The sequence below is a fragment of the Rutilus rutilus genome (genome assembly GCF_951802725.1).
Source record: "Rutilus rutilus genome assembly, chromosome: 8".
Taxonomy (NCBI): domain Eukaryota; kingdom Metazoa; phylum Chordata; class Actinopteri; order Cypriniformes; family Leuciscidae; genus Rutilus; species Rutilus rutilus.
In genome coordinates, this window is record NC_140222.1 from 24,377,625 (window position 1) to 24,401,250 (window position 23,626).

The following is a 23,626-nucleotide window of genomic DNA, read 5'->3' on the forward strand; positions in this document are numbered from 1 at the left end:
ATAGCCAATGTTGTTACAAATTCTACCCCACCTTAAAATAAGATTTAAACTGAGCATGCATTTCTATCAGGTAAAATGCTGTAACGTTAAATGCATGACATCCGATCAAATTACCTCATCTTCTGTGGTCAAAACTTTCTGCATTTATACTGTATCATATAATGCAGTGACTGAACATGAGGGAGCTAATCTGATTTATATCGACAAACAGAAAAGACATTATATCAAACATAAGGACAGCGTATTTACGACTACTTACCAACGTCTGGCACACGTGAACTGATGCCAAATATCACGATGTGTTCGGAATGAGACTTCTTCAGTGCGACATCCTACTGATAAAATTTGCATCTGATAAAATTTGCATCTGTTGTTGACGCCGAAGGTTTCCCATTGAAAGCAACGGAGTTCCTAATTCGTCATAGAGTGACGCAGAGGTGCGCCTTCATTGTGACGCCGGAGGCGCTTGACCATGTTTCAGTTCCCTTTCGTTCGGTCACTCCTACGTCACGTCGGTAGGAGTTACCAACGAATTGGGATCACGCTAGGGCAGTGGTTCTCAAAGTGTGGGGCGCGCCCAAGGTTACTGCAGTGGGGGCGCGGGAGATCAGCAGAAAAAAAAAAAAAAAAAAACCAGCCGCTACATTACTACGGCGTTCAAGTGCGTGAAAGCGGTCAGCGCTCTGCCTTTATAAAGCGGCAATGAATGGCAATTACACTGAATCGTTCTTCTTCAGACCATTGGAATAAGCCCAACATAGAAGTTGCTCGCCATAGAAAAACACCTCTTCAGCGGACCGAATCACAAGCTGCTATTGTGAACGCGGCACTCCGATGCTGTGTGCGTTCCGGTGAGAAGACCAACAAGAAGCTGAGCTTGTGAGGCACTCTCCAAAGCTGCAATATATTGGTGCTTTTATATAGTGTCCATCCAAAGCATCACTTAACTATTTAAATGTTGATGTTTATTTAAATTAAAAGTTCAAGTTCTGGTCTTTTATTCTCTCTTACTGTTATGATTCATTGACATGACAAATTGAAACTATTCCTGTTTTTCATTGCACGTTTTTTTTAAAGGTTTAAAGGGGGGCGCGACCAAAAACGTTTGAGAATCACTGTGCTAGGGAGACCAATTGCCTTCGAGTGAAACTAAAACGAGCCAATGAAGATTGGCACGCAAGATTTGCATTCCGCACCCCGCCTACCAGTGCGGGTATAAAAGCGGAAGCGCGAGCATATACAAATCGCTTTCTGCTTCGGAGCCGACCGGTTGTGTCCTCTGAGTGAATGAGCGTTTGGATAGTGTTTTCCCTAAGCTCAATGAGTCTGCTATTTCGAGACCTCCCTGTGTTGGTGTTACGGCGCGGCAGTGATCTTCGCGAGCTCCCGGATAGCGGCTGTCACTTCACGCTGAAGACAAAAATTTACTGTTTAATGTTATGTATTTGTATTATTTTTCTATATTCATAATTTCACAATGTGTTTTGTCAAGTCAGATTTTCATGTGCATGTGTTGAGTACATGAGGAGACTATAGATAGAATGGAACCATGTGAAGATCATGTCACATGAGACAGGTGGATGAGCTATATTTTGTAGAGGGTGTGTACAATGTAACATGTTTGCAATTGATGCAGATGTAAGCAACAAAGATATGTTCTTAATATGGAAGTGAATTGTGCCATGTGTTCGTATGACATTATACGTTCCATTTTTAAAGTTTAAGCAACATACTTTGTTACCTTAAAAGGAAGCTGCTCTGTAATGTATATAAGCTCAATCTTACTGTACCACCTCAGAGAAACAAAGGCAGAGGCATGAGAAACTAAGAGAAACAAAGGCATGAGACAGAGGCATGAGAAACAATGGCATGAGGGTAGAGAAACTTAATGGCAGAGAAACATAAAGCCAGAGAAACCATTTACATCTAGCATGATGGGATGAGAAGATAAAGAAATAGGGAACAGAGAAATCTGGAATGAAGACCTCTCATGTAGCCTTATGTTCTTATATGCCTGTTTCTCTCTGTCTGACACATGATACATAATAAATTGAATCTCTTGGCAAAGGTAACTGGTGTAGCTTCCGTGATTCAACCATAAAGGGGAAACCATGATTTTTAAATCTACAATTGGCGTCACGAACAGGATTCCGTCTACAGGCATTTGTTTGATCAGTCAGGTAAGACCTTATTTTATTCTAAATAATTATAAGTCTGCCTGATGATTAAACATAGACTGAAACTGCTTAAAAGAACTGTGCTATTTAAAGTACCAGTTGTGTTGCCAAGAAACATGTGTCAGACATGGTCAAATTGGAATTAAATTAAGTAATTAAATTTAATTAGGAATTTTTGAGTTCCTCTGAAAAGTAAACCTCTAGGGTATTTGATATGCTGGGATAGAGATAGATCTTTTTTAGAAAGAAGACTATCTATAGTCAAAATTTGGGGAAATTAGCTGTAAGACGATTTAAGCTAGGACATTTTGATAGGATACTTGATTAATAGGAGCGATTAGATGTAGGGAGTTTCCAAAGAAAGGAGTAAAAATAGTCTCTAAAAACATTAACGCTGGAATTAATACAAGTATGAAAAGGCAGCAAGACTTGATTGACAGGAGTAGTTAAGTGTGACGAGCGCCATAGAAAGGGTTTAAAATAAGCTCTAAGGACATTAACACTGGAGTCATAAAAGTATGAATGTGCCGATGTAACTAGTTAGGATCGCAGGCATTTCTGATTTTGACCGTAAAGCTGTTCAAATATTTGAGGATACTATTCTGAGCAAGCTTAGAGGAAAAGAAAGAAAAAAGAAAGAAATTAATCTGAGTTAAACTGAAAAAGGAAGAAAAAAGATAAATACAAATATAAGGGTTAATTTTGTTCATTGAGTGAGAAGGGAGAGTGAAGCAGCCCCTTCCTTTGGAATCTATACCCTCCTTTAGACACACACACACAGAGAGATATAAATAGAAAGCCTGTTGCTTCTCTGGTATACACAAAGGTAATTGTATAGCAAAACATTTTATCTTCTGGGTATTTGAAGAGAAGAACAGAAACAAGCTAAGCTTTTTAACAGATTTCTGGTGTTAATGTGAGTTTGGAAGTTGATCATTGTTTAATATTATAAATTTAAGTTTTGTCTGAAGAAGAACAAGAGATAAAATAACATCATAAGATTGAAGTTAAGGAATTAATTTGAGGAAAGATCTATGATAATATTTTTATAGTTAATTGACAAGTACAAGCTGATGAAAATCATAGATAATGACTCCATAAGAATGTGAGTTGGAAAATCAGGAAAAATGTCAAATATAAACAAAGATGTCTATTTGGAATGTATATTATTTCTGACTAGGTCAGAGTAAAAGTGAGTAGGAAGAAATTATAAAAGTATTGAAAATGCAGAATTACTCTGAGATTTTTAATAAGAAATAATAAATGCAATTGGGAGTTAAATGTTTTAATGATATTCTACCTTAAATGATAGAAGAGACCATTTTTATTTGTTTATTTCATGACCAGTAACTTCTTTGTCTCATCTTTGTCTTCACCATGTACAGGACTGATGGTTCCAGTTATTGATTGGTTCCGGTTACTGATGTAACAGCACATTTCACTGAATTAATGGTTGTAATAACTAAATTCACTGAGTAAACTCAGCATTGCTATGTTGATGTTTGAAGATGTTTGATGGATTCTAGTGATTAAATACTATCATTAATTTGTCTCCATGTTTACACTGTTAGGCATTCCGAATGGCTCTGATGGCTCTTGAATGCACTTTCCTGAGATTTGGAAAATACCTGTTAAAAATGTCCTAATGGGAAGGAGCGGTTACCAGTGTAAATGGGGTGATTTCTCAAAGACGGGTAAGATTCTCTTTTGGCCAACGGAGGACAACCTAAGACAGGGGGGTCAACGCCACTGGGCACCTACCCTGATGGGAGGTGTTAGATGTGAGATGGGTATGGTTGAGCAGATGTTTGTTAGGCCAACAGCATCATTGAGGGTTACAGCAGTCTGCCCTCCAAAAAAGTGAGCTCTCCGATGCCTGATCACCAGAGACCGCATTCCTTGAATGGTTTGTATTCCATTGTGACAAGTGTCATAACTTGATATATCAATGCCAGGGGACAACACCCTGAGAAAGGAAATGATATACAAAAGAGCTGATGGGAAAGAGTTTTCAAGAACTAGCTGAGACCATGAGGGTAATTGTCATTAATGATATGGAGAGTAAAACAAACATTGTAAGTTTATTTTAGATTATGGTGTTAGTTGCCTTATAGAAATGTCTAAAAGTTTTATATCCTGAATATGTGATGGTTGTATGATGTTGAATTAATTTCTATCATAGTTTTCACATTTCAGATCATTAGACATGACATTGGATAATTCCAAGACATGGTGGTGTTTAAAGATGAAGACTTTGTTTTTGCTAATTCAAAAGAAGTCTGGGTAACAGGGAATAAATTAATTTATTATTTTAAACTAAAGATAACTTTAGAAATGCTCCTTTGATGAGAAATGGATAGAACTGAGAATAGGACATAAGGAGCAGTGTTGGGTATAGTTACTTTGGAAAGTAGTTAATTAGGTTACAACGTTACCATCAATTAAAAGTAATCAGTTACGTTACAGCGTTATCTATTCATAAAAGTAACGCGTTAGAGTACTCATGCGTTACCAAAAATTAAAAGCCGTTTGCAGCGGCTCACACATGACAGACACAGCCCCCGGCCCCTTTAAATGCACCTAGAAGTCGTGACTCCTGACAATGAATAACGTCAGTCATCCGACTAAATTAACACTGCAGGATAACAATAACAGGAAAGACAGTCAGCAATAGGCTATTCCACATGGCGTTTTATTTATTTATTTATTATCACAGAACATATTAATCAAAATTCGCACCTACCCAGCCCGGGTAGCCTAGGCTACTGTATATGAGCACCATACAAGATAACTCCTGATTTTTTCTTTAAATCTAATGCAGTTATCAAAGTGTATCAAGTGTGCTTACTTGTAAACACAACCTGAGGTAAACAGGCTTGCAGATTTAAATCCATTTAGAAATGAACAACCAGTCAACGATCTAACCGAAATTAACAGCTGCCTGTCAAACAAAAATGATTACAAACCGAATTAAATTTTTGGCGGTCGACAGAAGCTTTTCACCAACGCAGAGTGTGCATTTTCTTTTCCTTTTCGTTGACAAATTGAACATGATGTGCGTACTTCCATAATCCAAACGCTGTCTTCTCTGCCATCTTGCCGGGAGTTCAAAAAAAAAAAAAAAAAACACACACACACACACAGGGTCAGACTCAGGCGCATGCAGGGCACAGACGTATCACAGCCATTGACTTTACGATCACAGCGCTTCGGCTCCGCTGATATACCCGCAGGTGGCAAAGTAGACCTAAGCCTACTGTCTGACAAAAAGCAGGCTGCAGTCGGGATTTTCCTTTCCTTAAAATAACGGATTACTTTTTTTAAAAAATAACGAAGTTACTGATTACTTAACGCAAGAAACTAACGCGTTAAGTTACACATTTCACGAAAAAGGTAATTAGAGTACTCTAACGCGTTACTTTGTAACGCGTTACCCACAACACTGATAAGGAGTGAAATAGGAGATTTTATACACTACTTACAAAACACAACTCCACAAACAATGAACACTCGTTTACTGATTTTCAACCCCAAGGGATAGGAGCTTTTTAACATCAACGTTTGATTTGGTTTGTTGTTTTGGCTGGGAACTTGAGGAGTTAAGTACTTAATGAGTCAAGGCACCAGCAGAAGAATTATTAGTTTTTCCTCTCTTAGATGATTGGGGTTCATTTTAAATGCTTACACATAGACGTTAAAATAAACATAGTACACGGGGACATGACATGGTGGGGTTATTTGTTTGTTTCGTGTTTTCCCTTTTCCTTATGTTTCTATTGTATCTTTATTTGTTTTGTTATCATGTCTTTCTTTGGTCTGCTTTTCCTTTTTTCGCTATTGCTTCATTAGATGGCCACTGGTGGAGGGATGGTGTGGAACTTACTGTCGTAGTTCCAGTGGAGGGACTGAAGACTAAAATTTACTGTTTAATGTTATGTATTTGTATTATTTTTCTATATTCATAATTTCACAATGTGTTTTGTCAAGTCAGATTTTCATGTGCATGTGTTGAGTACATGAGGAGACTATAGATAGAATGGAACCATGTGAAGATCATGTCACATGAGACAGGTGGATGAGCTATATTTTGTAGAGGGTGTGTACAATGTAACATGTTTGCAATTGATGCAGATGTAAGCAACAAAGATATGTTCTTAATATGGAAGTGAATTGTGCCATGTGTTCGTATGACATTATACGTTCCATTTTTAAAGTTTAAGCAACATACTTTGTTACCTTAAAAGGAAGCTGCTCTGTAATGTATATAAGCTCAATCTTACTGTACCACCTCAGAGAAACAAAGGCAGAGGCATGAGAAACTAAGAGAAACAAAGGCATGAGACAGAGGCATGAGAAACAATGGCATGAGGGTAGAGAAACTTAATGGCAGAGAAACATAAAGCCAGAGAAACCATTTACATCTAGCATGATGGGATGAGAAGATAAAGAAATAGGGAACAGAGAAATCTGGAATGAAGACCTCTCATGTAGCCTTATGTTCTTATATGCCTGTTTCTCTCTGTCTGACACATGATACATAATAAATTGAATCTCTTGGCAAAGGTAACTGGTGTAGCTTCCGTGATTCAACCATAAAGGGGAAACCATGATTTTTAAATCTACAACGCGATCTGCTTCTTTCAAAGAGCTGTTGTCACAGCTGGTATCTGGTTGAGTACACACAGTGGGCTTGCAGTTTCCCCGCTGTGTTGCCGTGTTGGTCCCTGCATGCTTCAGCACACCATGAGAGTGTTTCTGAAAGAGCAACACGAGTGAAGATCGCGTCCTTTTCAGGATGACATTTCACCCATGTGTTTCTGGATGTGGTCAATATCTGCCACCGGTTGATGGTCACGATCGCTGCCTCTCGTGTTTGGGCCTCGCGCACACTGAGGCAGCGCTCGTGTATCTGAGGCAGCGCTCGCTGCGGGAACATGACCATCGCAACGTTAAGATCGAGACTGAGAACCCTCAGACAAGGGGGAGTCCCTTTGGAGATTCTCCGATCTAGTTCTTCTTCTGGTTCAGTTCAGAAGAAGACTACTTCGGCTAATCCCATTGGTGGTCTGAGAATTTACAGTGTGGAATGACCCGCCGGGTGAAAGACCCCCACGGCCCCGCACTCCTCCACGTCGCTGCCATCGGAGAAACCTTCAGCCCTTGGTCAGACCCTGCGTTTCTACGGGCCGGAGTGCCCTTAGTCCAGGTGTCCAGGCATGCTGGGGTTTTCACAGATGCTTCTGCCAACGGCTGGGGGGCCACGTATAACGTGCATGTAGTTTCAGGTCTGTGGACAGGGCCCCAACTGCATTGGCACATCAACTGCCTAGAGTTGCAGGCAGTACGCTTAGCCTTGTGCCGCCTCAGAGGGCTACTTCTACACAGGTATGTACTGGTCCGTACGGACAGCACTGCGACCGTTGCGTACATCAACCGCCAAGGTGGTCTACGCTCCCATTGTATGTCGCGACTCGCCCGCCATCTCCTCCTGATATGGGAAATCTTCGGAGCCGCTCAGATAGATCTGTTTGCCTCTCTGGACACGACCCATTGCCAGTTGTTCTATTCCCTGACTGAAGGAACCCTCGGCACGGATGCACTGGCACACAGGGCCTTCGCAAATATGCGTTTCCCCCAGTGAGCCTTCTCGCACAGACTCTGTGCAAGGTCAGGGAGGACGAGGAGCAGGTCCTGCTCGTTGCGCCGTATTGGCCCAACCGGACTTGGTTTGCAGAACTCATGCTCCTCGCGACAGCCCCTCCTTGGCCAATTCCTCTGAGGAAAGACCTTCTCTCTCAGAGACGGGGCACCCTATGGCACCCGCGTCCAGACCTCTGGAAACTCCATGTCTGGTCCCTGGATGGGACGCAGTGGTTCTAGGTGGCCTACGACAGGCTGTGGTAGACACCATCACTTCCGCTAGAGCCCCCTCTACAAGGCGCCTCTATGCGTTGAAGTGGAACCTGTTCGTTGGTTGGTGTTCTTCCCGCTGGGAAGACCCCCGAACTTGCCCGATCAGTGTCGTCCATTCCTTCCAGCAAGATGGGTTGGAGCGAAGGCTGTTTCTCTCCACCCTCAAAGTGTATGTTGCCGCAATAGCCGCTCATCACGATGCAGTAGAAGGTAAGTCTTTGGGAAAGCACGACCTGGTCATCAGGTTCCTCAGGGGGGCTAGGAGGTTGAATCCTCCTCGTAATCTGCACCCAGTACCCTCTTGGGATCTAACTTTAGTGCTCAGAGCACTCCAAAATCCCCCATTTGAGCCCTTGCATGCAGTCGAATTAAATATCCTTTCAATGAAAACAGCTCTCCTGCTGGCTTTGGCTTCCATTAATGAGGGTAGGGGACCTGCAGGCATTTTCTGTCGACGAATCGTGTCGAGAGTTCGCGCCGGACTTCTTTCATGTTGTTATGTGACCCTGGCCCGGATATGTGCCCAAGGTTCCTACCACTTCATTTAGAGATCAGGTAGTGAACCTGCAAGCACTGCCCCCGGAGGAGGCAAACCCAGCCCTGGCTTTCCTCTGTCCTGTTCGCGCTCTGTGCTGCTACAGTACATTGACATAACTCAAAGCTTTAGGACCTCAGACCAGCTCTTTGTCTTTTACGGAGGCCAGCAGAAGGGGAAGGCGGTCTCCAAGCAGAGGTTAGCCCACTGGCTAGTGGATGCTATCATCCGGGCGTATGAGTCCCAGGACGTGCCTTGTCCACCTAGGTTGAGGGCAAACTCTACTAGGAGTGTTGCCTCCTCCTGGGCTTTGGCTCAAGGCGCCTCGCTGAGCTGCGGGCTGGGCAACACCTAACACGTTCGCTAGGTTTTATAGGCTTTGTGTATAACCTGTTTCCTCCCGTGTACTACCTACAGCCATTAGCGCGAGTAATTAGGTTAGTGTCGGCTTGCTATGCCATTCTCGCCCCATGGGCCAGATACGTGCATTGTCCTGCTCTGTTGGTTACCCAGCAAACGGCTAACCTCGTGTGTTCCTCCGTCACCCCCCCGGCGCCAGGCGAGGCGGATCGCCGGTCGCCAGGCCTGTTACCTCTCACTGTGAGCTGAGTTCAGGCTGGGGTTCTTATGTGCGGTCCCTACGGCGACCCCATATGTGTTCTCCACGATGCGGTTACCCCCCCCCCCCCCTCCGGGTTAGCCAGTGTTTTTCCCTCGACAGAGTCCGCTCTGTCGTCTCTGCAGAGTACGCTCCCACCCTCCGGACTGGGACTACCTCAGAGACTGCCATGTGTTCACTACCCTCCGGGCTATTGCACATAGAAGATAAGTTTCAAGAAACTGCTGGCTGAAGCTTAGGCAGGGCGCTGGAAGGGGCCAGCGCCATGGCATTTTGTTAGGGATCCCAATTTGTTAGTAACTCCTACCGACGTGATGTAGGAGTGACCGAACGAAAGGGAACGTCTTGGTTACGTATGGTAACCCTCGTTACCTGAGTGAGGGAACGGAGACGTCACGTCCCGTTGTCATGGTTGCTGTACCTTCGCAGAGGTCCAGACACCGTTCGGCTCCTCAGCGTAAAGCGATCTGTGTATGCTCAAGATTCTGCTTTTATACCTGCACTGGCAGGCGGGGCGCGGAATGCAAATCTTGCATGCCAATCTTCATTGGCTCGTTTTAGTTTCACTCTAAGGCAATTGGTCTCCCTAGCGTGATCCCAATTCGTTGGTAACTCCTATGTATAAATATATGATTCAAACAATATCTAAACACCAAAACAATATCTGTCGGCTCTTGTCATGTGAGAAAGTGAGAAAAAGAGAATGGACTGGATGTAGTTGAAATAGGGTTTAATGTAAAATTAAGGTTTAAAAGGACACAATATCATTCAGTCTTTAGGAAGTTAAAGTGAAAAACACAAAATATATAATATAAAAAAGAAAAGAAAAATGAGAACTATGGCTTCTCCACATATGATTCTTAAAGGGATAGTTAATCCAAAACTACAAAAATGCATGGATTTATTCAGTGAAAAAGAAAGTCACACAGGTTTATAATGACATGATGGTGAATAAATGATGACAGAACCCGAACCCAGAGTAGCCAGCCCCCCCCCCCCCCCCCCGTGCTCCTCCCAAACGTTTGAACGTGCTCCTCCCAAACTTTGTTAATAAAGCATCATTTGTCACAGCTGCTGGTCACTGTTGGGTTTTTAGAAGCTTGTTTGATAGCTGTCTTGGTGGTGTGGTTTTTGCAGTAGCTCTTTCATTTCCATTTCATCAGAACTCTCTGACCCTTGCTCTCCCTGTACGGCTGTAGCAGAACCCCCTGATTCTTCCTGTCCCTCACCCGCCTGAGAACTCCCTGACTCACGCTGTCCCATTGTAGCAGAACCCCCCAACCCTTGTTGCCTCGTTGTAGCAGAAACTTCCGACTCTTGCTGTTCCGTTGTAGCAGAACTCCCTGACGCTTGCTGTCCAGTTGTATCTATTATACATGCACAGGAAAATCATAAATATTAAAATTGCATTAAATAAAGCATGATCATTTAAAGCCATTTCCAGTTAATTGTATTTAAGTTTTAAAATGTATGTTTATCACTCATAACACATTTGGGTCCTTTTTGACTCGGAAGAGATACATAACTTTTCTAAAAAGAAATGCAAGTTTTTATTTATTTTTATTAAGGTAATAAAGATATAACCGTTAAAAAAAGTTACATGGTTTTGTTTAATCTATAAAGTTATATTAAAGGGATAGTTCACCCAAAAATGAAAATTCTATCATTGTTTACTCACCCTCAAGTTGTTCCAAACCTGTATGAGTTTCTTTGTTCTGCTGAACACAAAGGAAGATATTTGGAAGAATGTTTGTAACCAAACAGATCTCGGTCCCCATTGACTACCATAGTATATTTTTTTCCTACTATGGAAGTCAATGGGGACCGAGATCTGTTGATTACAAACGTTCTTCCAAATATCTTCCTTTGTGTTCAGCAGAACAAAGAAACTCATACAGGTTTGGAACAACTTGAGGGTGAGTAAATGATGACAGAATTTTCATTTTTGGGTGAACTATCCCTTTAATGAAAAAAAATAAATAATAATAACTGTTGTAAAATATAGCCTTTTCCCCATATCTCACACACTTTTAGGGCTGAATTTTGCTGATAAACATGAATGTGTATGTCTATTGACGAACCATTGCAGCATGAAAAAATTACCACTTTTTTCATCTGAAGTGAAAGATTACGCAAGTATTTTGTTTGATTTTGTTTATGTTGTTTTGTTAAAAATAAATATGAAGATTTCATAAATGTGGACTGTTTAAAACAATCATGAGTTATAAATTTGATCAAGGAATTTAATCAAATTCCATTAATTCCAGTAGGGTTAATAAGATTCTTAGATTATATGTTCTTATAAATTTCATAAAATGATATATTCAAATAAAATGTCTCAACACTCAATATCATAGTTTGTTATTTTTGTATTACTAAAAAGGGGTAAATGCAATAATAACATGGTAACATTCAAAACTTTTTCTTCACAATAACTCATTAATGAGAAGTTGCTTATCAGATACAATATGGTCTTAGTTGTTTTACTGTTTTATAAAATAATGATTCTTCAGGTCCAATGGACCCTAAATGTGAAAATAGTATACAGATTTTGAATACAATATGAGGGGTAAGCAAGCATATGATAATATATTTGTAAACCATATCAGTAAAACAAAAACAAAAACAAAATTGTGCAATTGTTTCTAACCAATAAAATGGGCATCACATGGTTTTTGGCTTAAACCCATAAAATGTTGTGTTTTTTATCAGGTGTACTGCCTGGTCACTGACTGGTCCCTGATGAACCTACTGGCAAACCAGGAGGAGCTTCTTTTTTTAGCCTTTTATATGCTAATTTATGTCCATGCATTGTAAAATATTTCCAGGTGGTTAAACTTCAAAATTAAAGTTCACCTGCTGCCTTAAAATGTGAGTAAACTCAACTTTTAGATAACATTGGTTTCAACTCACAAATAGTCAAGCCAATGATTAAATGAAACTTTAAGTTTAACTTTTGAAAGCTTATAAACGTGAAATCCAAATCACGTCTATCAAGTTAAAGAGAAGACATAAGTTCCAATAACCTAATGGGGTGTTCAATAGTTCAAGTAAAAAAATAAAAATAAAAAACTCATCACCAAATACAGTATAATCTAATTAGTATGAAGTGATAATATTCAATGTTAATTTGATGATCTTGTAGTACACAATAAGTTAAATGTTATTTTCTCAGTTTATTTAGACTTAATCTAATCATTCAAGAAAAAAAAAAATCTAAATTGTTCTAGCAATGCTCGTTTGTTTAAGCATGTGGGTTATTTTTTCCTCACTTTGAAGAAAGAAGTCTGAAGGGATTAAATATTTGTTCATTGCTGTTAAACATAATATCGGTGCCTTCTAGTGCTGGAAGTAACAGGCTAAGATTGAAGCGACACAGTGTTTGTTTCTCTCTACTGTCCTTGAAATTGTCTCCTACCTTGTCCCTCATTTCGTCCACAGCAGCAGCTTTTACATTTACCACTTAGGCAGCTTTTACAGTTACTTCTTATGTAGAAGTCATAAATAACCATTAAGAGACCCATGAAGGCAATTGAGGTGCCAATCATGACATAACCTGCAAACTGAAAGAAAAAAAAGATTATACATTAAGCAACAATTAAATATTTCTACAGGGTGGGCCATTTATGGATACACCGTAATAACATGGGAATGGTTGGTGATATTAAAGGGATAGTTCGCCTAAAAATGATATTTAGCCCATGATTTACTCACCCTCAAGCCGTTCGAGATGCATATGTCAATCTTTTTTCAGACGAACACATTTTCAGTTATTTTAGAAAATGTCTTAGATCTTTCAGTGGTTAGAATGTGAAGCAATGGGGTCCAGCTCGTTGAAGTCCGCAAATGAGCATGCATCCTTCACAAAAGTAATCCATCCGGCTCCAGGGGGATAAACGAAGGCCTTCCGAGGGTAATCCGTGCGGTTTTGTCGTAAAAATATACATATTTAAAACTTTATAAACGAAAATAACTGGCTTCCGGTCGCGGTCGACGCGCGTTCACGGAGATGGATGCTGGCATATGGCGTAGGAAGCGTCATGACGTAGAACGAACGTAGAGTTTTGTTTTGCTCTGCTCTCTGGCTGCGCTGTCACGTTCGTTCTACGTCACGACGCTTCCATCTCCATGAACGCGCGCCGACCGCCACCGGAAGCCAGTTATTTTCGTTTATAAAGTTTTAAATATGTATATTTTTACGATAAAACCGCACGGATTACCCTCGGAAGGCCTTCGTTTATCCCCCTGGAGCCGGATGGATTACTTTTGTGAAGGATGCGTGCACATTTTCGGTCTTGAAGCAGCTGGACCCCATTGCTTCACATTCTAACCACTGAAAGATCTAAGACATTTTCTAAAATAACTGAAAATGTGTTCGTCTGAAAAAAGATTGACATATACATCTCGAACGGCTTGAGGGTGAGTAAATCATGGCTTAAATATCTTTTTTGGGTGAACTATCCCTTTAAAGTCCTGTTTGTGGCACATTAATATATGTGAGGGGGCAAACTCCTCAAGATGGGTGGTGACCATGGTGGCCATTTAGAAGTCGGCCATCTTAAACAATGGTGTGCTTGGTTTCAACGTAACTTTATTCGTTCATGAGTTATTTACAAGTTTCTGACCACTTATAAAATGTGTTCAATGTGCTGCCCATTGTGTTGGATTGTCAATGCAACCCTGTTCTCCCACTCTTCACACACTGATAGCAACACCGCAGGAGAAATGCCAGCACAGGCATCCAGTATCCGTAGTTTCAGGTGCTGCACATCTCGTATCTTCACACCATAGACAATTGCCTTCAGATGACCCCAAAGATAAAAGTCTAAGGGGGTCAGATCGGGAGACCTTGGGGGCCATACAACTGGCCCACGACAACCAATCCACTTTCCAGGAAACTGTTCATCTAGGAATGCTCGGACCTGGCACCCATAATGTGGTGGTGCACCATCTTGCTGGAAAAACTCAAGGAATGGCCCCCAAGGTCTCCCGATCTGACCCCCTTAGACTTTTATCTTTGGGGTCATCTGAAGGCAATTGTCTATGGTGTGAAGATACAAGATGTGCAGCACCTGAAACTACGGATACTGGATGCCTGTGCTGGCATTTCTCCTGCGGTGTTGCTATCAGTGTGTGAAGAGTGGGAGAACAGGGTTGCATTGACAATCCAACACAATGGGCAGCACATTGAACACATTTTATAAGTGGTCAGAAACTTGTAAATAACTCATGAACGAATAAAGTTACGTTGAAACCAAGCACACCATTGTTTTTCTTGTGACATTACCAATATGTTTGATGTGTCACATGGCCCTCTTCCTATTGAAAAAACAAAAGTTGTATCCAAGATGGCCGACTTCTAAATGGCCACCATGGTCACCACCCATCTTGAGGAGTTTGCCCCCTCACATATACTAATGTGCCACAAACAGGACTTTAATATCACCAACCATTCCCATGTTTTTACGGTGTATCCATATAAATGGCCCACCCTGTATAATACTGTTAGATGCATATGTTGCCTATATCGGTGTCACGGGCGTTTGCACCCATGAATTCTAAGACAAACTGAACATAACTGTGACAGTATACCCCCCTCTGGCAAGGTGCCGTAACACATGAGGAGAAGAGGAAGGGATGGAGGGGGTTTTGGAGTGGGGCGAGGAGATGGCAAAAGAAAGGTGAAAGCAGGCATTGATGATGGGATGGTGAGTAGACGATGATCCCCTGGTGGTAAATGTGGAGAGAGTCTGCTGACACAGATCCAGAGCTCACCAGTGCCGACAGCTCACGGCGGAGTTCAGGGAGGAGCCAAGATGGAGTAGTGGCTGACAACAGCTTGGGGACGACCACAGGAGACCAGGAAGATAGATCCATGGGCGCACACGGAGAGTCGATGGAACCGAGCAACATCGCTGGAACTGGAGACTTTGGCTATGGCGCAGCGAAGATCGACAGAGGCGGAGCCAGAATACCCGAGGTCTGAGGCAGAGCTGGTGTGACAGAGGACAGAAGCAACGCCAAAGGGAAGGAGGACCCCGCTGCAGCGGGAGGAGGGACGAAGCGCAGTGGTTGGCCCATAAGTCCGTGGCGGAAGTAGGGTGACGCAGCCTAATATCATGAAATGCATATGTAATAGCACGCATTGTGTTTATCGTGCAATTTATACGCGAAAATCTTTGTTATTACGTGCATATGAAACACAGTTTTCGCGTGCATATGATATGCACTTTATTGTGTGTAATACTCACGTACCCCACACCACTTATCCTATCCAAACGTTTAATACGCAAGTACCTTAATACTGCCCAAGGGGTTTACAGTGCATATCATATGCACGTAAAAACGAATTATACAGTGGAAGCCAATAGACAGTGTTCCACAGAGGCACGAAAGTCATGCAGGATTGAAATGACATGATGGGTGAGTGAATGATAATGAATTTTCATTTTGGTTGAACTATCCCGTTATATGATTTATGAGCACAGGAATACATAGGGGAACTGAACTATCCTTTTCCTTTCTGAAATTTTTGATAAGTAGATTAAAAAAATGTAAAATTCTACATTATGACTTACAAATATAAATAAAAGCTCATATAGTAATAAGTACATGGTATTTACCTGAGAATCATGAACATATTTTTGAGTCAAATCTCGTAGCTCTGTCTGATTCTGGAATCCATCTGTAGGTTTGCACCAAGACCTATCGAGCTCCTCATCAAAAACATAAACTCCCTTCCAGTCTGTCTTGCTGCAAGCAAGATAATCACCATCAAGTAACAAGATGAAGATCCACATTACAGGTGGAATCAGACAAGCTGCAAGAGCTTTAAGACCGTTCTGCTGAGCATTCTGAGATTTCTGCGTATTCTGAGATTTCTGCTCAGCATTCTGAGATTTCTGCGTAGCATTTTGAGATTTCTGCTGTGCATTCTGAGATTTCTGCGTTTTCTGAGATTTCTGCTCAGCATTCTGAGATTTCTGCATATTCTGAGATTTCTGCTCAGCATTCTGAGATTTCTGCGTATTCTGAGATTTCTGCTCAGCATTCTGAGATTTCTGCGTATTCTGAGATTTCTGCGTATTCTGAGATTCCTGCGTAGCATTCTGAGATTTCTGCTGTGCATTAGGAGAGTTCTGCGGAGCATCAGAGTTCTGATGAGCATCCACCGTGTTCTGCTGAGTATCATCATTTGCTCCTGCACACCAACTACTGCATCCATGTTGAAAAGGCCTAAAAATTAGATACATTAAAACAAAAATACAAAAAGTAGATCCAGTGAAGATAGAGTCTATTTGCATTTTATTCTGCTCAACTTTGCACGGGCATACAAAAACATGTTTTTCCATCAACTCCTCAAATCCAATTAACAGCAAACTGATTGTGAAAGAGCTGAATACTGGAGATTGTTTTAGAAATCCATGTGTTTCATCTAAAAGATCTTTTGCCCACGACGTCATCTTCTAAGGGATGAATGATGATACTTTTGGCTACTTCTGTCTCTTGTAGTCTGTAGAAATGTCTGTAGTCCAGTTCACAAGATCTTTAACTGGTGGACAGATGCCCTTTAACAAAGAATAATATAATTAATTTGCATCAGTAATGGATTTATATAGTTCTGGGTACAAATATATGCTCTGTAGACTTGAAAATTAAGCTTTTTCCCTATTGTGGTTGAATCATGGTAGCAACACCTGTCATTTTGTCAAGATATCTTTTTTTATAATTTTATGTCAGATATAGGAGAGAAACCAACGCGATGGTGTCTTCATGCAAGCTTCTCTGGCTGCTCTGGATACAAAAAAAAGTCTGGATTTTAATAGGCTGCTTGACTAAAGAAATTAATTACCAGAAAAAACATGTTTTTTTTTTAGGTTTAATATATATACCTGAAGCTTGCTTGCATAATACAAATGATTATGAATATTAATAAAGATATTTTTTTGTCTTCACGTTCCAAAAAGTATTCACACTTAAAATTATTGTTTTAAAAAAAAATATATATATATATATATATTTTGTAATAAAGAAATGCACTTTTCTCTGACCTAAAGTTGCAAAAAAAAGTTTGTGTATTTCTGCGTTTTTCAGACTGCACTGTAAATGATTACTAATGGCTTCAATAAAATGATAAAAGTACAACTGTTTGTGTTATTAGTTTAGTTAGATGGTGTTTGTCTATTTATTATAGTTAATGACTTACTCTTGTTTTGGCTCGTCTTGTCTGTTTCGAGGAGGTGTTAGAGCATCGTTCTGCCTTTGCATCAATATTTGAAGGTGACTGTGCAGCAACTTTAAACAGGAAAGAAAGCTTTCAGCAACAGCCTGTGTTCTCAGAAAAAAAGCCACAACAAATGTGACAGGAAAACACTTGTGTTTTTCTCTCTTGCTCACTGAAAAAATATATATGAACACATACACATGTCAGTAAAATGTGCCCTTTCAGCATTTTTATTGGCTTTTGCTACTTTGAATGAATAAAGACAGTGAAGAGGATAATCATTAGGGACAGACAGAATCAAACCAACATCTTTTGTATGAGCAAATCAACCTACATTGCTGATCAGGGTTTTGAGTATTAATGATTTTCAGTGAGCACAACATGTAAATGTATGCAAATAATTACAGCCATATAGAAAATACAACAAAATATCAAAGTCTTAAAGGATTAGTTCACCCCAAAATGAAAATGTCCTAATAATTTACTCACCCCAATGCCATCCAAGATATCCATGTCTTTCTTTCCTCAGTGGGAGAGAAATTATGTTTTTTGAGGAAAACATTTCTGGATTATTCGTCTAACAATGGACTTCATTGGTTACCATCGTTTTTAAGTCCAAATCAATGCAGTTTCAAAAGTCTTTGAAGTGTTTAAACGGGCTGTACCTGATCATAGCTGAACAAGAGGTTGTTATCTAGCGAAACGGTAGGTCATTTAAAAAAAAAATGTATCATTTATAGACTTTTTTACCTTCAATAGTTTGGATTGAGCTGATCAACAAACCGACAGGGAACTACGTCATCACGTTGAAAGGTCGCACCGGCGCCGGCAGAAGTACCGCCCCACTGTTTACAATGCAACCGTACGTAGGAGGATAGTTCAAATAGTATTGTTTGCTATTATATATATAGTAATAGTATTCAGTGAATATGAATAGTATATGAATAACATTCCGATGAATATGAATAGTAGTTCAAATAGTATTGCCGGCGCTGACGTGACCTGTCCGTTTGTTGATCAGCTCAATCCGAACTACTGAAGGTAAAAAGTCTATAAATTATATATTTTTTTAAATGACCTATCGTTTCGCTAGATAACAACCTCTTCTTCAGCTGTGATCGCGTACAGCCCGTTTAAACACTTCAAAGACGTTTGAAACTGCATTGATTTGGACTTAAAAACGATGGTAACCAATGAAGTCCATTGTTAGACGAAAAATCCATAAATGTTTTCCTCAAAAAATGGTAACTATTAATATAAAAAAGGCGTCATACTTCAGTCGAGTCCCAAAATACACGTAGGCCTATAGGCTAAATCAGCGTCTTCACAGCAAGGGAAATGTTTGGAGTAGGACTGTGTGCGGCACAGCTTGCCCTTTATATTGTACAACAGACCAATTAAATTAGGCAGAATAACTTTTTATATGTTTGCTTGACTGTGTTTCATGTTGATAATGAGCAGTCTGCGATATGAAGCAACGCCAGAACTGATACTATGTTGTGTGAGAGTGTGATGCGCGAGCGCCATCACTTGGATTTGTTCCACTGCTGGGAAATAACTTAATACTCTGTTATTTATAGTCATACAGATAATATGACATCATTCGAAACAGTAAAATGTATATTTTTATTTGTGTACATTCAAAATGACTACAAAATATAATGCCATTGAAAAATAAATAAAACAACATGATGCGCTGCTTTAGCGCGTCTCGGTCTCTTTAGATCTTTCTGGCGCTCACCAAAAATGAACCAAAATACAGAGAATAGCCTTCTTGGCGTGCCTACTTTTGAAAGTCAACATTTAGATTATTTAACATTAAATGCATTATACTGTATATGCCTGAGTCACTTTGGAATAAATCACAGCGTGTGTCATGATAAAACGTGACTTAGCCTATACAGTCCAGAAGCAAATTCAGACCAACTGCTGGTCTACACAGACAAAAAGCCATTTCTGGGCTCTTCTGTTGTACCGAGCCATTCGTTAGTCTAGTTGTTTGATGGGAAAATTAAATGTAGCCTATAGTTGCAATACACACGTTAAGTTTTGTAAGCTCCGTACAACTGCTGCAGCGGACTATTATTACTAGAATATTAGAAATCTAATACTCAAGCTGTTTTCTCATTTTTCTACTCTTAATATTAAATAAAAAAATGACTGAACAAAAGATACACGGATTCTCTTGAACCACCACCGCGTTTGCGGCAGAAAACTACTGCAGTGCAGCCAAAATGCTCTGTACGACTTATCTGAGATCCTTTACTCTTCCCTGTGGATGACCTGTGACCTACTTTCTGTAAGATCTGAATTTTTGAGTTTGAATTTTTGAGATTGAATTTTAGAAAACTGAATTTGAAGTTCCGAATTTCTTCATCTTGAAAACTTGAATCTGTATTTTTTTAAACTGAATATTTGCAGTATAAGAATTCAGAACAAAAAAACTAGCTGTTTGAAAATACGTCTATAAATTTCAGCCATAAAAACATTTTAATTTGTTAAATTTCAAATGTTCAATATTCGTTTAAAAAAAATCTAATTCAGAACTATTTAAACTACCACCTACAATTCTATTTTGTTAGATTACACTTGCAAATAATTCAAATTTACACAATTCAAATTCAAATCGTTTTGTCATATTATAAGCTCCATAAAATCCACCGCTCCCGGATCATCGGGGTCCAGTCAGCGCAGGGGGGTGTGAGATCTGACTGTCAATCACAGGTCGTGCACACGCCACAGATCCCACTACCCCCTCGCGCACGTTACAATCACATGTACATGCCTGAAGTTCGCACAGTAACGAAGAGTGATGGCGGAAAAGATTCCAATTCCTCGGTTAACCTCAAGAGCTAGGAGGTCAGAGCTTGCAACATTTCTTCTCGACAGGTAATTGTGCTTTATCAACCATTTACTTTATGAGTACTCCATGGTGTTGGTCGATGCTGATGAGACGGGCGCGTTCACAGAAAATCTGTTGCACACGCACTAACCAGCACGAACTCGATGGGAGGGTATTAGTTGATAGTGGGGGAGGGGCGTGAGAGTTGTAAACATTCAAAATTTTGGCTAAGTCCACTCAATCTTCCAGGGTTGCCGACGGCAGCTTTAATGATATTTAAAACAGAATTATCAATTATAAAAAAGATACTGTACAATTTATCTATACAGATTATTTGGAGTTCAAACACGTAAGTGCTGAAATCCTGTTGTAATTGTTAGGTTTTTTATTTTATTTTTTCTGTCATAAAACTGATCGTGCAGACCAAACCGTAAGGCCTAGAGACTTGTAACTTGGCCAGATGGTAGATCTCAATTTGGGGGGAGACTGACAATGTATGACCCCGATTGGCCAATAGGTGGCGCTACAGTGATGAAAAATGTGTATGAAATTATAAATTTTTTGAATTTGGCGCCTTCTAGACTGAGAAAAGCCAGAAAATGTATTTTTGGATCATGTGGATGAAAGACAACAACTCCCAGAATGCACTTGCTTCGCTTCCCTACGAGGCCACTCCCAAGCCACGGCTACCAGTAAGAGCGTGCAGTTAAACAACTAGGCTAGGCTACTAGTTGACTCGAAACTTAAAAGATGCCGTTTTATCATGAGTCTCCGTGATGAGTCTGCCCGGGATTTCGAGATTGCCCAAAATGTCCGGGATTCGGCTTTTGCGTTCTACAGTCGCCATTCATTATGTTTACTGTGGCGAGCAGGACGAGGCTGAGGGGCGCAGGAGAACGGCGCGAGGCCGGTGGCGTGATTACTGTTGAGTGACACCTGTGAGACGCACCGGTCTCGAAGGCTATCTCTCAATGAGGAGCGGGAACTTTCTTAGCAATGCTAAAACGCACATCAACCAATCACTTGTTTAGTGTTCATGTAAACACTACATTCAGATTCACCATTGCCATTTCACTTGTGTTGCCATTTGAATGGTCGGTGTAGTGCTCCTGTGTTTTTTCTTGGGCCTTCCTGCGGCAGATATTGAAAATATCCAGTAAAACTAAAAAAGTAAACAGACATGATTAATTACAGACCCTTTCCAAAAAAATGTAATATCATGGAAAAGTTTATTTATTTCCATAATTCCATTCAAAACGTTAAACTTCCATAGATTATAGATTCAGGGCCCACAACTTAAACGATTTCAAGTATTTAGTTGTTTATTTGTACATAATTTGGGCTTCCAGCTCATAAAACCCATGAAAACAGGATTTAAAAATTTTGAATATTACCGTGTTTATTGTGTTTATTGTCTTCATGTTTCATTAGTCAAAACGTGTCTATCATGTAGCTGTAGCCATATCTGATGTCCATATAAAGGATTTGCTATAAGGGCGCCCTCTGGCCTCCAGGATGAATGAACCAGAAATGAAATGAGTGTTTAGCGATCCATGCTGTTAACATCACCTCATTTTGGATAAAAATAGAAAAATATACTAAAGTACTTTGTAACGTAGTAACTTTAGTAGTTTTTCAGTAGTTTTACTTTGACTTTGGTCATATTGTTTTCCAGTACTTCTGCTTGTACTCAAGTAAATTATTTCTTAAGTAGCAATACTTAATTAATTTTAATTAATTTTTCCCTCATTTCCATTGACTCATGCTGTTCCGTTGTAGCAGAACTCCCTGACTTAGGCTGTCCCATTGTAGCAGAACTTCCTGACTCATGCTGTCCCATTGTAGCAGAACTTCCTGACTCATGCTGTCCCGTTGTAGCAGAACTCCCGGGCCCTTGCTGGTCCTGTCCCACTGTAACAGTAGCAGGACCTACATACACAGGAAAATCATAAATATTTAAACTGCATTAAATAAAGCATAATAATTTCCAGCCATTTCCAGTTAATTGTATTTAAGTTTTTAATTTACGTTTAACCCTCATTACACATTCGGGTACTTTTTGACTAGGATTTTATTTTTTTTTATTAAGGTAATTTATTAAGATATAACCGTTAAAAAAGTTACATGGTTTTGTTTAATCTATAAAGTTATATTAGTGTTAAAAAAAAAAAAAAAAAAAAAAAAACTTTTGTCAAATATAGCCTTTTCCCCATATCTCACACTTTTGTCTATTGACGAACCACTTTTTTTCATCTGAAGTACAAAGATTGTGCAAGTATTTTGTTTGATTTTGATTTTTGTGTATGTTGTCTGATGTTGTTTCGTTAAAAATAAATATGCAGATTTCATAAATGTGGACTGTTTTGAGCAATCATGAGTTTATCATGAATTTAATCAAATTCAATTAATTCCAATAGGGTTAATAAGATTATACTTTGTAAGGTCACAAGACACACAAAAGCTGATGGCATTGATGTCATTAACATTAGGGCTGTGATGCAGCCGGTGCGTTTAAGAGACGGGCACCCTCAGTTGCATTTTCAATGTTGCTCATCGGAAGGTTGTCAGTGCGTTGCTCAGGCTGTTCCTCATTACCTGGACCTTGCTGTTCTTGACTCTCTTGACTTCTGCAGCAGTCACAAATCACAAAAATAACTGCAATGATGCAGAAGATAATAGCCAGACCATAACCTATAATCTTGATATAAAAAAAAACAATACATATTAATAAATATCAATAAATAAAGGCCATTTAAATAAACAACCATTTCTATGCAGTTATTTCAGGTACATATGTTGAGTATATTTGAGTATATACTGTATATATATATATATATATATATATATATATATATATATATATACATATACATATATATATATATATATATATATATATATATATATATATATTTATTATTTTTTTAATTTTTTTTGCACAGGACAAATGACTACTGTGATCTGGTGTACTTTTTCTATGACAGTGTCAGGATTCCATCTCCACCACCACGCTCATCTTCACCTCCGCCCACTCATTCTCTCTCTCCGCCCTCTCATCAAGTCACCCGTTCACTATCCCCTGATTATTGATCACCGTCACCTGTGTCCCATCACCAGCACTCCCCATATAATCCACAGTCACCCTTCACTCAGTGTCTGGTCTCGTCATTACATGACCCACAGACTCCCTCACACTTACCTGGATACTTACCTGGATACTTACCTGCTACGCATCCTCTCCGTTCCGTCCTGCCTGCCATCCTCTTCAGCCTCCTTCCCGAAATCCTCTACAAGAGAAAGAGAAAGAAAGACATTA

General features: G+C 39.9%; 1 protein-coding gene across 1 annotated transcript; it reads right to left on the reverse strand.

The window, feature by feature from the left end:
- Positions 1-10,260: 10,260 nt before the first annotated feature.
- LOC311294892 (uncharacterized protein) lies at positions 10,261-17,510 on the reverse strand. Its single transcript, XM_084415957.1, has 4 exons — positions 17,451-17,510; positions 15,868-16,812; positions 12,663-12,807; positions 10,261-10,611 (listed from the first exon to the last, which is right to left on the reverse strand). Exons 2-4 carry the CDS (start codon positions 16,705-16,707, stop codon positions 10,337-10,339), a joined length of 1,260 nt encoding a protein of 419 aa, XP_084272083.1. The 5' UTR covers positions 16,708-16,812; positions 17,451-17,510; the 3' UTR covers positions 10,261-10,336.
- Positions 17,511-23,626: the final 6,116 nt, after the last annotated feature.

Bases quoted from the DNA above. Each gene is read 5' to 3' on its own strand.
- LOC311294892 (XM_084415957.1), bottom strand. From the start codon at position 16,707: ATGACGTCGTGGGCAAAAGATCTTTTAGATGAAACACATGGATTTCTA. The intron at 12,808-15,867 runs GTAAATACCATG...TTTTTCTTTCAG, and splicing joins AATATGTTCATGATTCTCAG to TTTGCAGGTTATGTCATGAT. The intron at 10,612-12,662 runs GTAGGAGACAAT...CATGTATAATAG, and splicing joins TGGACGAAATGAGGGACAAG to ATACAACTGGACAGCAAGCG.